Genomic DNA, 14,481 nt, shown 5'->3' with positions numbered 1-14,481 from the left:
GCTCCTTCCCCCACCCTCCCAGAGCTTCTGTAGTGCTGCAGATTAGCTAATTTGCAGGGTTTAAACTCAGGGAAGGAGACAGGGAAGAGGCAGGGGTGCTGTGGAGCCCAGCAGCAGAACTTGGTGTGCTCCTGCTGGGCTGCACTCCAGGTTGCAGGGCTCCACAGCTACCCTGCCTCTTCCCTTCCTCTTCCTCTTCTCTCCCTCCCTCTCCCCCCAACCATTCTCACTCACTCAGTGCTGGCCTTGCTGCTGCCACTACAGCAAAACGCTACAGCTGGTGGCAGCAGAGGGGGGGCCCCCCACAGTCTGGAAAATTCCTTAGTTCAGGACCAGTCAGGTCTTGAGGATGCTGGACCAGGGAGATAAAACCTGTAGCAAAAATCTGAATGACAGGAGTGAGGCTAAATTCTTTGCTTGTAAAGTGCTTTGATACTAATGGCAAACTAACCATAAACTTAGTATTCCTGTATTTATACTATGGGCTGTCCACTCCGAGTGCTATGGTACTTCGAAAATGCTGCTTATGCTGACACATAAGAGCTTCTCCCATTGGCAGAGGTGCACCACCTCAGAGGCAGCAGCTATGTTGAAGGGAGAAGCCCTCCTGTGCACATAATGCTGTCTTATGCTGGGAACTGGTCAGACTAAGTGCATTGCTCGCAGGGTGGATTTTCCACACCTCTGAGTGACACACAGTAACATGAATTTGTAGTGTAAACAGAGTCTGGTGTTCTGTCCTTCCTTTGCTTCAAACTGCTTTGCTGTCTGCACTTCCCTTACAACTTCCCTTGCTTATTTCTTTTTCTCTCAGGTGTCTCCTCTCCTTCCCTTCTAACTGGTAGCAGTCCTCTTCACCTCAGAAGTGGGCTTTAGATGTGCTCTGCCAGGCAGCTTGCTAACTTCTGTGTAGCTCTCTAATGCAGGTAGATATCACTTTGCTAAATGCATGTTGCATTTGCTGTGTTCCTAGTAATTAATGCTCTTTTAGATGCATGCTATACGATGGAAGCAAGTGTGTAGTCTCCTCAATATTGCACATGGTGCAAAATACTATACAGACTATTAAACTACTGCAATTGTACTTAAAACTTTTGGAATAGTAAGTTGCTCCACCTAGAGAATATACCTTGCAGACTGATGATGTAAACATGAAGACTAAGCCATTTCTGAAGAAGTTTATTAGAAAAATCTTTCTGGAGAAAAGATTTGAAGAACAAGTGAATTGAATTTACTATGTTAAATTTGTTAGGGTTCATTTGTGATTTTAAATCATTACTGTTTTGTGCCATTAAACTAAGTTATCTATCCACCCAGGGGATTTGTGAAACCAGCGTACCTGGTATCTATGGAGTAATGGCTCTTTATAAACTTAAAAGGCATTGTGCTTTTCATGTGGCTTCCTCATGGCAGCTGTTCGCTTTTTTCCTTCAGAAATGTAAAACAGCTTGGCTGTTGGTTTGCTGTAAGGATATATAATACTACATTTTTGACAATAGAACTTAGATTTCAGTATTTATGTAGGTGAAGGGAAATTAAATGGATACGTTCACTAACTCTCTGTATAGAAGGTACCAAAAGACCATGTAACTTCTAAAACAAAGGGTTTTGAAAGGTTTTTGTTTTGAGAACCCTACAGATACTCACTTCTCTCTCCTCATTTTACACGATCTTTCGAAAGAGGCTTTTATTTTTGAAAGAACTGTGTCTAGACCACGGTTTCAGCATTTTTTCGAAACGCTATTTTGAAAGTGAAATATATTTATGCAAATGAAGCACGGGAAATTCAAGTCCCGGCTTCATTTGCAATTTCAATATGTCTGATTTACATCCCTCTTTCAAAAGTTTAGACATAGCCTTGTTGAGAGATTCCCAGCTAGTGAGGCTGCTTAAAGGCTTTATTCTTGTAAAAGCATGGGAGTCCCTGCTAGATGCATCTGAAAACATAAATGCCAGCATGAGGGTGTTCAATTATAGAATACTAAATACTAGTAATCATAGTCTTCCAGGTACAGGTTGGACCTTGCTTGTCCAGCACCCTCCGCAACTGTCTGGTCCCAAATGAGGGAATTTGCCAGACCAGGGCAGGCCCCCTGCTGCTGGCTTTCTAGTCTGTTGCGGGCTCCAACTTCCGGCCCAACTGGTCACCCTGCTGACGGGCCCCAGCCAGTCTCTCTGCCGATGGTCCCAGCTTGGTGGGCTGCTTTGCAGCCCTAGCCAGCTCCTTTGCTGGGCTGCCATCCTCCCCCTGCCGGGCTGCCACAGCCTGGTCCCTTTGCCACACTGTTGTGGTCCTGGATCCGGCTCCTCTGCTGGGGATGCAGCTCTCTTTGGCCACATGCTGCAAACCACTACACCAAGAAGAAGCCAGAGGGTGTAGCCAGGAAGTCAGGCTGTTTAAATAGTGCCCAGCTGCCACCCAGCTCCAGCTCCAGCTCTCCAGTTTGAACAGCCCCTGCTCACGCTGCCCCAGCTGGGCTGCTGCTACCTCCAACTGGCTCTCAGCTGCCAGCCTTTCTGCTTCCTGTCTTGCGGCCACCAGGGTTCCTTGTTCCAGAATGTTGCTGGACCAGAGTACCCCAGTTTAGGGAGGTGCAACATGTATGTTGGTTTGTTCCTTTTTGTCTAGTGGCATATTAAATCGATTAAATGTCAGAGGCTCAAATATGAATATGCCACCATGCATGCTCTAGTTTCTTAAGCACAAATTCTAGGGATTCCCTTGGCTGTTACGTTACAGTAATTTTGGGGGAAGGGATGGGTAGATATAAATGTGGCACATCTTAAAACAAAGCCATAAAGCAGAGTGTCTCCTTATTAAGATTAACAGAACTACTTAAGGTTAAACTTCATCTCAGTATTTTCAAAGATGAAAACTTTAACCAGGGTAATTCTACACACTAAGTACTGAGAACAGTCATTTGATTATATTTAAAACTAATACTATTTTTCTCTTCTCCCTCAACCAGGCCCTGGAGTTGCTGGTTACCTTACTGCAGGAACGACGTCCTCTGTAATGCCCAGTGTACCACCTCCTGTAGACAATGAATTGGGAGATACCAGCTAAGGGATTTGAAATACGCATGAAAGACTTTTTAAAGGCAGATTGGCCAGTGATGAGGAATAGCACTTTCCTCTGTCTGATGCATCAGAATGAACTCTTACTGCCTTTCCAATTGGCTTCCTGACAGTGTTATTCCTTTTTCTATGAATATATTTTTTTTAGGTGAAAAATGTCACTGAGTCTGTCACATTGTAACATAAAGCACTCTAAGGATCAGCCTACATGAGTACACAAGAATTATTCTTGTTGTACGTAAGCACATTTTGTTCCTTTCTATTTGTTTACAAGACTGTGAATCAAACACAACTTTTCCTAGTTTTTATATTTTATGAACTAGCATGACTGGAGTTGAACTACAGTCTAGAGGAATTGGGCTAAATCACTTGACCACCATTACCCCCACTTAAAGGGCATTTTCCTCCTCTGCTCCAAGTCTGACATGATCATTTTCATTGAACATGACTTACTAGAGGTTTGTCCCTGCACCAGTTCACTGATGTCCTTAATCACTAACATTATCTTAGACACTTGTATGTATAACTGGCTTTACCAAATTGAAGAAGCTTAGCAAAACAAAATAAAAAAAAATTAAAGTGAACATGATATGTAAGAACCTAGTGTAATTGTGAAATGTTCTATACATTATCCAGTATATAAAAGCTTTCTATATTGAATGTACATTATACAGATCATTCATATGTACATAAAATTTTAAAAATAAAGGGAATGGAGAGCCTTGTTAATCAGACAGAGCTGTTCGTTTTCATGGAATGCATCTTCCTCCTTGGAAATTCTAGAGCAGCCAGCTAGACTGTACTTCTGAGAAGTATGCTTGTGCAATAGCAAAATGCAGTAAAGAAACTGTGTTCGGAGTTGATTATCAGCCAACAAATGTTTGGCAAAAGAAAGTCTTTTACTCTTGAAATAAAAGTAAAGCAAATGTCAGTGTATAAAGGCTCAGTGAGTAACATACTCTAAATTGTAGAAGTGTAAAAACAGACTGGTATTTCCATGTCTGGTATTTAACAAATATTTTTAGTATGTACTAGGGGAATGCAATAATCAGTCAATCCCAAGGGAAAGAATCCAGGAAATATTAAACGGGTCCATTGGGACAACTTGCATAATACAGCAAGAGTCAAAATTATATTGCTCCTTTTGATCTTTTAGTTGCACAGAAGAGTTCTGATTCACCATAGTCTGTAGCAGTGCGGTCCAATTGACCGACACGTACTATGCAGGTGCTCAGTTACTGGGTAGATTGGGAAGGAAAGGGGCAATAGAACCTAGTATTCAGAATGTAATGCTGACGTTGCATATTCACTATAGAGCTAAGCTTTTAAGTGGTTTTTATTATGGCCATGCATGTGAGGGAAGAATCTGACCTTTTAATATTCAGTGGTGTGGTTTTGCTAAGGTTAGTCTGATCTACTGAAGATACATCATTGGCATGGGGATGGCTATATCTTTCTAGATAGAATATGAACAATGGCTGCCTCTGAGCTTGGATATCTTTTCCTTGCCTGTATACACATACTCCTGCTAATAGAGTATAAATAGCAGTGTACCCATGGTAGCATGAGTAGAAGCAATGGAGGTTTTGCTTAAACTTGCCAAATACCCATATTCTGCACTGAGTTTGTGTGGCCTGAAACATTTGCTCCCTAAGTAATATGTACTTCTAAAACTTGATATGTTAATAAGTGATACCTAGTAAAATCAATATTCAGTGTCAAATATGTTACCTGTTGGTTATTACACTGCTGAAGAGCTGGAGAAGGTATTTCTTTGGAACCAGAGCTAGACTGAGCAAGCAAGAACTTTTTCTAGTTTACTTAACTCTTTCCCTTAATGCTTGCAGACTTGACTTTACACAGGGTACAGATAGTATCAGAGGGTACAGATAGTTATTGCTTTTCAGTGATGGGCTGGATAATTTGGTGGACTTTAGGCATTCTTGGTTTGTGTTACAAGCAACACTTAAGGTTTAAGCTATTAGGGAAGCGACTGTCTAGGAAGGAGAATGGCGGAAAGGGATCTAGGGGTCATAGTGGACCACAAGTTGAATATGAGTCAACAGTGTGATGCTGTTGCAAAAAAAGCAAATATGATTCTAGGTTGTATCAACAGGTGTGTTGTAAGCAAAACTCGTGAAGTCATTCTGCCGCTCTACTCTGCGCTAGTTAGGCCTCAGCTGGAGTACTGTGTCCAGTTCTGGGCGCCACATTTCAAGAAAGATGTGGAGAAATTGGAAAGGGTACAGAGAAGAGCGACAAGAATGATTAAAGGTCTAGAGAACATGACCTATGAAGCCAGGCTTCATGAACTGGGCTTGTTTAGTTTGGAAAAAAGAAGATTAAGGGGGGACATGATAGCGGTTTTCAAATATCTAAAAGGGTGTCACAAGGAGGAAGGAGAAAATTTGTTCCTCTTGGTTTCTGAGGACAGGACAAGGAGTAATGGGCTTAAAGTGCAGCAGGGGAGGTTTAGATTGGACATTAGGAAAAAATTCCTAACTATCAGGGTGGTCAAATATTGGAATAAATTGCCAAGGGAGGTGGTGGAATCTCCCTCTCTGGAGATATTTAAGAACAGGTTAGGTAGACATCTGTCAGGGATGGTGTAGGTGGAGCTTGGTCCTGCCTTGAGGGCGGGGGGCTGGACTCGATGACCTCTTGAGGTCCCTTCCAGTTCTATTATTCTATGATTCTATGATTAGGAATGAACAACGAAAAGGGGGTCTCTGTACATACTTTAGTTCCTATTGTAAAGAAGCAGCATATGCTTGTGGGGGAGAAATCTTTATTCAGACATGTTTGCAGTAGTGACACTTAACTGTTTGAGACTTAAAGTGCAAATTTCAGGTGGTGCTCTAAGCAAAACCAATTTAGAAAATAAACATAATATTCCACAGACATTCACACACAGGTCTTGATTGAGAGAACATCAGTGACATGATGACAACCCAAGGCTTGGTAAAGTAACCTTTCCAGTTCCTGGCTAGAAAATGAACTGGAAAAATGTTATTCAGCAGCTTAGGACATGGATATCTATAAGCAAAAAAATCCATGTTATCCTTGAACAGTAAAATCTTATCACTGTAGAAAATTATCTATTTTGACAAATACTAAAAATAGGTAATTTAGTTCAAATACCCTCAGCTTTGCCCCCTCCTGCTAAATAACTCAGTGTTGAAACCCTGGATCCTTTTAAGAACAGAAGTAATGCTGTTGTGTGATTAAACTTTATTACATTTTTGAGGTTAGTTGTTTGGCTTGGTCCTGTAGTTCCAGTTTTGCAATTGCTGAGAGGTGAACTTCATCAGGCCCATCAGCTATTCGTAGGGTCCGAATAAAGGCAAACCTGCGTAAGAAGTCATTCTGATGTTATTGTGGGTTCTGTAGCCTGCACTGCTATCATTTTAATAGTGCTGCTTGGTATGTGATGGCAAAAAATGCGACAATTTATTTTTAAAGTACAGGTCTTGTCAATGAAAAGAGGCAGTTTCCTTGATACATGAAACAAGGAAACTGGTGTTGCTAGAATAGCTGAAACATGACATCTATTCAAGTTAGGGATGTGAGTGGTGAGCATCACCCATTAACCAATATCTCCCCTCCCACCCACAGCTGCTCATGGCTCCATTTAATCAGTTAAACTTAAATGTGGTTTTAAATCCTTAATTTAAGTGAACCAAACTGGTTATGAATCCTTAATGAGTAGAGCTGGCCTTGGGGGAAACAGGAATCTGCCCATACTTGAAATTCTAGACTTTCTAAATTTCAAGATTAAATCTTTTTGTGCTCCCTTGAAAAAGTCAGCATCCTATAGGAGTTTGTAGGCCTTTCCCCATCCACTAGTTATTGCCTGGTGGAAGAGCCGCCTCTTTGCATTGCCAGATAATGACTCAGTTCTTGAATGTAAGCAGCCTTGAGGATAGAGATTTCAGATGGAAATGTGTAACCATTCAAATTTAGTGGCTGCATGCAGCAGGCTCTGCGGTATAGCTTTACTCACACAAAGGCAGCAGGGTAGCAGCTGGCTTCCTGAGAGCTGGTGCATGCCTAGAGCTGGCTTTTAAACTGGCTCTCAGTGCATACTGTCTGCTGCTGCCCTATGCTGATTGGGGCAGCAGTGCAGCCAGCTCCTTGAATAGGTGCATGTATGTGCCCATAACCCGAAGATGGCGCTGAGCCCTGCCCCGGGGAGCTGGCTGCTGCCCCATGCAGTGGGCTATTGACTATAGTCGTCAGTGCAGGGTGGCAGCCAGCAAGCTGGGAGCAGAGGTAACAGTTATGGAAAAGAATAAGCATGAGCTTATTGGTTAACAGTTTAAATGGTCACACTCTTACAGCCTTAGTTTTCATTTCCATGTAGTTCAACTGTAGGTTGCCACCTCTGAGCAACTGGACTGGTCCTTTCACCTCAAGAGTAGATGCTAATGCTGTCAGGGGACCTAAATCACTGGCATTATATAAAAAAGAAAAGTGACCTCCAGGCTGACTCAGGGGCTGCAGCCTGTGCTCTAGGACCCTTAGATGAAGCCAGTTGGGATGGGTGGCTCTAATTTTAAGTGCACTCTCTGGCCTTGCAACCTTATGCATGGCCACTAGAGGAGGAGAGAACCACACTGTTTCACTTCAGCACTTGAAATGCACTTTGTGCTACAGTACTACCTGGTGGTACCATGGGGCTTGGACTCTCTCCCCTAGTGATGGATATTCAAAAATTGGGTCTTGTAGCAGGGACTCTTATTAATAAAAAGTGCAAGTGGAAATATGAAGTGCCTTGGCCAAGGCAGAGAAAGCTGGGGCATGAACTAACAATCCTATTTCCAGTGCAGTGTTCTAATCTCAAATGATGGGACTAGCGCAGGATTGGGGAATAAGTGACATGTGGGCCAGAGGCAATTTACCCACAGGTTAGCCCTGGGCAGACAGGTAAATAATGCAACTATGGCAAGTACAGCTGCTCCCATAGGCTGCAGTTCACAGATTCCAGCCAATGGTAACTGCAGGAAGCAGGCTGCTTCTTGCCCACCTCGTACTAGCAGGAATGTATTTTGGCCCACAGCAGAGAGCAAACTGACCCATCTAACCCAGCTATGAGAGGAGCCCATGGCTTGTAAGGGAGCTGATTTTTTTTCCCAGCTTGGTCATTAATGCTTGTACTTCATTGCAGTAAGTCTATCTCTGCTCCTGGCTTGCTGAAGGATGGCATGGTATAGACATGTAGGAATCTACTGCTGTTAACTTAGCTTATGGGCTCACTGGTGTAGCAGAAGAATATTTTCATGATCAGTAAGGTGCTCTATTGCTGAGACAAAGGGTCACGGGTTGAGTCTTTCATCAAGGTTGGCCCAAACACTCTGAACTGGCACCAAAGCCCCTGCTCTGTAAGTACACTCTACCTCTGAGGCAGATGCGGTTCAGAGACTAATGTTGTACAGGGGAAAGGCTGAATGGATCAGTTGCTCTCTTCTGAACTGAGGCCCCTGAGTGACAGAGTAGCTGGGATGGGTCTCTATAAATCTACATTTTACACTGAACAGTCTTCTGTCCCTGAATCACCACAAGATCATTGAGATCAATGCAAAAATCACCAAGTAAAATTCTACAGCTTGTTACACAGGAACCCAAGACTAGATCATGCTAGTCCCTTCTGGTATTAATTGAATAAAATTTTGTGCTCTATCCCTGAAGTGTGGAATAACACCTCTGAGTGCAGGAGACAAGTTTGTCTTTCAGCTGCAGTCCCACTGACTTAAGTGGAGATGGGAGAGCACAACAACGCTAGAACTAGGGAGGTAATTGATTGTTACACAAAGTTATTTTTGGACATTATTGTTGAATGTATCATTGAAAATGCAATTCTCCATTTGTCAAACATCAGACTAGCAGCAGCATGGCCTAGCCCCCAGGCAGTCTGGTAAAGCTGCTTCATTTATTTATAAACAGTTACGGGAGTAGGGACTTGAAGTTGGGTCTTCCCTAGCCTAAGTGAGAGCCCTAAATTCAAGTCCCTCTACTACTAATCTTTTAAAATAAAATAGTATTTTCAGAACTGACTGAGAATGACCCAAAGCCCAGTGGCTAGACTGCTGCCCTGAGAGATGGAAATTCAAATCCCTCATCAGGCAGCTGGTGGAACTGACCCTCTGTCTCATATCCCATGAGGCCAATCCTAACCCCCTGAGCTAAAGGTGATCAGGGCATTGCCCACCTTCCCCACCCCCACCATTTGGGATAGGGAATGTTCGCTATCATGTAACTAAATAGTCAAGTAACCGCATTACATTTTTGTGGTTACTCCCACTATTCTATAGTACCTAGGGACAGGGCACTCCAGCCTCCTCACCCTGCTGTGGGGTGGCAGGCAAGAGCCACTCCATGAGGAGAGCCTGTTTAAAAACCAGCTCCCTGTGCAGACTAGCTCTCTCCTGCTACCCCGTGTTGTTACTGATACAGACCCTGTGTCTGAAGCAGCAGTGCTGCGGGGGGCAGGAAGGCAGCACCAGCTCCTATCTGCCCCCCCCCACATACCTCTATAGGAGGCAGCAAGGGGGGAGGGGGGAGCAGGTCCACAGAGCCAACACATGTGGGAGGCCTGTGTGAAAGCTGGCTCCCAGGGTGTATCAGCTCCAGCCTGCCCTCCTCACCACCACCTTGATCAGAGGGGTGTGTGTGTGTGTGTGTGTGTGTGTGTTGGGGGGGGAGGAGGGAGCGGGCAGATCTAGTGCTTGTGGAAAGTTGGCTTTTAAGTCAGCTCCTTACTGGCACCATCTTCCACTCCTCCTCCTCCTCCCCCCCCCCCTCCATTTGCTGCCTCTGATACAGAGGCAGCAAAGCGGGAAGTCCATATAGTCATCAAGACTAACAGATAAGCCCAGGCTTATCCGTTAATTGTGTAGTTACCTACACATTGACATCCCTATTTTGTGGTGGTCAGAATTAGCTGACGAACTTAATAAAATATCACAATTAGTTTTGGGCCAGTTGAAATGGCATTTTTGTCAAATTATTTGCCAAAACAAGCCTCTCCTGCTCCGGTCCCAGCAGAATTTGGCTCAATTCTGTTTGAAACGTAGAGAGCATTTTAACCAGTTTGACAAGAAAGGGGCAATACTGGTAGTGTTTTAGAAACTTTCATACTCACATACGAGCCAAAGGAAAATCCTGAGAAACTCCAGCTCCTCCACAAACTTGGATTGCATAGTCCACCACTTTAAGGACAGCTCTAGGTGCAACCACCTTGATCATAGCTATCTGTATTAAAATAAAAACAAACACCTGACCATCGAAGTTTTTCACCGCAGAGGCGTAGGAAATGGGAATTTCATTGAGCTCGGGTCCTGTTTATACAGGTTGGACCTCCCTTGTCTTGCACCCTTGGGACCTGACCCATCCCAAAGGAGGGAATTTGCCAGATAACAGAGGTCCCTGCCACTGACCTCCCCGGATGATCCCACCTCCCTGTGGCTCCCTCTATTCCAGCCCCACTGCCACTGGGCTCCAGCCTGCAGGGCTTGGACTGAGCTCTGACCTGGGAAGGATCCCCAGGGACAGAGCTCCCCAGCTGTAGAGGATCCACTTCTCCCCTGCCTGAGTGGGAATCTCCAGGGATGGGGCTTGCTAGTCCCACTGCTGCCCCGCCTGGCCAGGGCTCCCCCAGGACGGGACTCTCTGATCCAGTAACATCCGTGGTCTAGTTGCCAAACCAGAGTGTCCCAGATTTCAGAGGTTCAACCCATATCCCAGGCCCAGTTCCAAGCGCTGGATTGCAAGCCTCTGCCCATTGGCCACAAATCAGGGACTTCACATTGCAAGCTTCCACTCCACCTTTAAAACTACTTCACCTTCAGGAATGACCTCAATGGCTACAAAACTTACTCAGGCTATAGACACAATCGATTCTTGGTCTCTCTGACTGCAGAGTGCTTTATTCTGGGATAGGAACGCTTCTAGAAATTGAACTCGTGTCATATCCCATTTGGGCTACATTCAAATAATTATTGCAAGGTGCTAATTCTGAAAGAACGGTAGGGTGCTTGGCAGCATGCAGGATTGTGGCTGTAGAAGGCAAGGTTTTGTACCTACCCTCTGGGCCATCTAAATGCCCCCCACTCCATTTACACTTTTAGGCTAAGGCTAAAAAGTAATGATTTCACCTGGAACATAAATATACCAGGTAAAAGATTAACAATACTGGGCATCTTTAACCTGTAGTACGTGGCTAACAAACCATAGTGGCCAAAAATATCAAACTCTTGCATAAGATGGTCAAGAGAACACAGATTTCAGACAAATCAGCGTGAGTCTAATTCCAGAATTTCCCCAGGGAATTTTTTACTAGATTCTAGTGAAATCTAGTAAGCAGGCCTGGTTGGAGAAGAGCAAGGAGTTTCCAGGAAATTTTTTTTAAAACCACTTAGGTTCCATTTTTCAAACCAGAGGAAGTTTGCCATTTTTCTGACAACTGGAAAAACATCTTGTTAAAAAACAAACGGAAAACTGCAATTTCTGCAAAAGTGGTTTCTTTCATAGACAGGCACAAGATTTCCGCCAGCTCTAAGATAAGAGCGAGTTTTTATTACTTTATTTTTCCCTCCTCAAAGGCAAAATAAAAAAAAACACCATCACCACCACTTACCTCTTTCCTTGCTTGTGCACTGCCCTTGGTATCAATGCTGCGGGCTGCTTTCAGGGTAAGCAATTGGGCCTGCTCTATGGCAATGCGGCTTTCAGCAATCCAATGGGAAACAACCTCCTGTAGAGACAGAAAGAGAAAACTGGGGGCATGAAACAGACCAACATCATCCAGGTTTCAGAACAATCCTTTGCCTCTCAGATACACTTGCAGGCTGTGTCTAGACTGGCCAGTTTTTCTGGAAAATCAGCCACTTTTCTGGAAAAACTTGCCAGCTGTCTACACTGGCCACTTGAATTTCTGCAAAAGCACTGACTTCCTACCGTAAGAAATCAGTGCTTCTTGCAGAAATACTATGCTGCTCCCATTCGGGCTAGTGTAGACAGCTCAGATTTGTTTTGCGCAAAAAAGCCCCGATCACGAAAATGGCGATCGGGGCTTTTTTGCGGAAAAGTGCGTCTATATGGGCCACGCTTTTCCGCAAAAAGTGCTTTTGCGAAAAAGCGTCCGTGCCAATCTAGACGCTCTGTTCCAAAAATGCTTTTAACGGAAAACTTTTCCGTTAAAAGCATTTCCAGAAAATCATGCCAGTCTAGACGCAAAGTTTTTGAATGCTGGATGCTTAAATAAGACGACTCATGGATAGAAATGGGCTGATCATGAAACGTTCTGAGCTCCCATTGGCTCTGAAGGGGCTTTAGTGTACTGAGCACTTCTGAAAATCAGCCCACTTCTATACCTGAGAGAACCCTCCATGAAAACGAATCAGACACATGCTCAAGTAATAAAAGGTTTTCTCATCCAACTATGGGCACTTCCAGCCCAAGGCCTAAGCGGCCAGTGACTGCAAGTGGGGTTTTGTGGATGTAATGGGCAAAGCCTCAGGATTGCTGTGGTTGTGCTCTTACTACCAGAACATGAGCAGGATGAGGAGTCCAAGTAGCAAGCAGGCAGAGAGTAGGACAAGTGAGGATGGGCAGCTAAGTGATTCATTTTTAGATTTTAGAGTAAGTACTGCCTCGTGCACCTCCTTGTTGCTATTACTACCCGTTCAAAACCCCATCCTGGCAATTCCGTCCATGACACGCAAAAATGGTATCAGGGATTCGTTTCTCCACTGTCCACATCTTGGAGGAGGGGGAGCAATGCGAGGCTTCAGAACCTAGGAAAACAGTTCTCTGTGGGCCTCAGTGCATTTGTCCTTTACTATTTTTGCCAATGTCCCACTATAATCGACTGCCCAACCTCAGCTTATTTGCAGTAATTTAAGACCTTGATAGCAGCCTTTCTGTGCCATTTTCAGAATCTCTTTCCTGTGTGAGGCTGCCTCTCTGTGGTAACAGCATCTGAGCCATTCACAAACAATAAAAATTCCATTTTGCAAATTCTTTGAACACAGCAAGCCAGACCCTCAGCTCATGTAAGTGAATGTAGCCCCATTGAAGTCAGCTCCATCAGGAGAGGAGCTGGCCCGATAATAGTACACAACAATCTTTTGTTTATATCTTTGTTTACTGAGAGGGGTGCTGAGGAAGAAGTGCACTTGGTGATTTTGCTGGTTGACGTGCTAACTTTAGTATTTTGGTTCTGTATGTAATTATTCAGTGAGATGTGCTGAGAAGTATATACTGCTAGGCTACGTCTACACTGCAGGCTTTCTTACGCAAAAACTTGCAGAGCGTCTACACTGCACGTGCGTTTTTGCACAAGTAAATTTACAGTACAGCATCAGAAAACAGGGCTTCTTCTAGAAGAGTTATTCCTCTCCCCATGAGGATAAGCCCTCTTGCGCAAGAGCTCTTCCACAAGAAGGCAGTGTAGACAGGCAACATGAATTTCTTGCGCAAGAAAGCCCTATGGTTAAAATGGCCATCTGAGCTTTCTTGTGCAAGAGAGCGTCTACACTGCCATGGACGCTCTTGCACAAAAGCACATGCCAGTGTGGACGCGCTCTTGTGGAAGACCTTTTGCACAAGAACTTTGCACAAAACACTTTTTGTGCAAGAAGCCTGCAGTGTAGACGTACCCTATTGTATGCCATGCGTTCTAAATATTTTCTAAAATCTGTTGCAATCACTTGACCACTTCTTCTCACCTTCATGGGGGGAAAAAAAGAAGCTCCTGAGCAGAGACTACAAAATACTTAACATCTGTCAATTAGAGGGACTCTTCAGCACAACAATTAACAGACAGGGCAAAACAGGCAAACACCCTGAGAAGGAATGTTTGGCAGCTCAGACCAAACACTTACTCTGGCCTTGACGCTGATTTGCACTTGCAAAAATGAAGTTATTTTTGGCTATATTCACACATGCCCAGTCTCTGACTAGGTTCACAAGCCAAGTGAGGAAACAGATTGATAGAGCCAGACAAACACTCAGAAGTCAACTACTTCAAGGCAGGCCTAGCAAGGCCATCTGAAGAAGTGGGCTGTGCCCATGAAAGCTCATGATACCATCTACATGTTTTGTTAGTCTCTAAGGTGCTGCTAGACTATTTGTCATTTTAAAAGTTTTTTTTAGTTACAGACTAACATGGTGAACCCTCTGAAACGTTTCAACAGGGAAAACAACATAACTCTACTGGTCATCTCATAAAGCCCCAAGCTTAAACCCATCATTGACAATCTACAAGCTATCCTGGAAAACAATCCCTCTCTCTCACTGACCACGAGAGCCAGGCCAATCTTCACCTACAGACAACCCCACAACCTGAAGCAAATCCTTTCCAGCAGCCCCACACCACACCTCAGATACACTCACCCAGGAACT

General features: G+C 44.1%; 2 protein-coding genes across 3 annotated transcripts in view; one reads left to right on the top strand and one right to left on the bottom strand.

The window, feature by feature from the left end:
• DNAJC13 (DnaJ heat shock protein family (Hsp40) member C13) overlaps positions 1-3,816 on the top strand; it is an 88,297-nt gene extending 84,481 nt beyond the window's left edge. For both annotated transcript variants that reach the window (XM_075921899.1, XM_075921900.1), the window contains one exon: positions 2,970-3,816. In XM_075921899.1, the coding sequence (XP_075778014.1) occupies positions 2,970-3,067 (98 nt within the window). In that variant the 3' untranslated portion in view covers positions 3,068-3,816. The remainder of the gene's footprint in view (positions 1-2,969) is intronic.
• Positions 3,817-5,849: 2,033 nt separating this feature from the next.
• ACAD11 (acyl-CoA dehydrogenase family member 11) overlaps positions 5,850-14,481 on the bottom strand; it is a 77,133-nt gene continuing 68,501 nt past the window's right edge. Inside the window, exons 18-20 of the mRNA XM_006133149.4 lie at positions 11,714-11,830; positions 10,220-10,329; positions 5,850-6,427 (exon numbers count right to left, since the gene is read on the bottom strand). Coding sequence (XP_006133211.2) covers positions 6,313-6,427; positions 10,220-10,329; positions 11,714-11,830 — 342 coding nt within the window. The 3' untranslated portion in view covers positions 5,850-6,312. The remainder of the gene's footprint in view (positions 6,428-10,219; positions 10,330-11,713; positions 11,831-14,481) is intronic.

Source organism: Pelodiscus sinensis, chromosome 2 (assembly GCF_049634645.1).
Source record: "Pelodiscus sinensis isolate JC-2024 chromosome 2, ASM4963464v1, whole genome shotgun sequence".
Taxonomy (NCBI): Eukaryota; Metazoa; Chordata; order Testudines; family Trionychidae; genus Pelodiscus; species Pelodiscus sinensis.
This window is presented reverse-complemented; position numbering and strand designations above follow the sequence as displayed.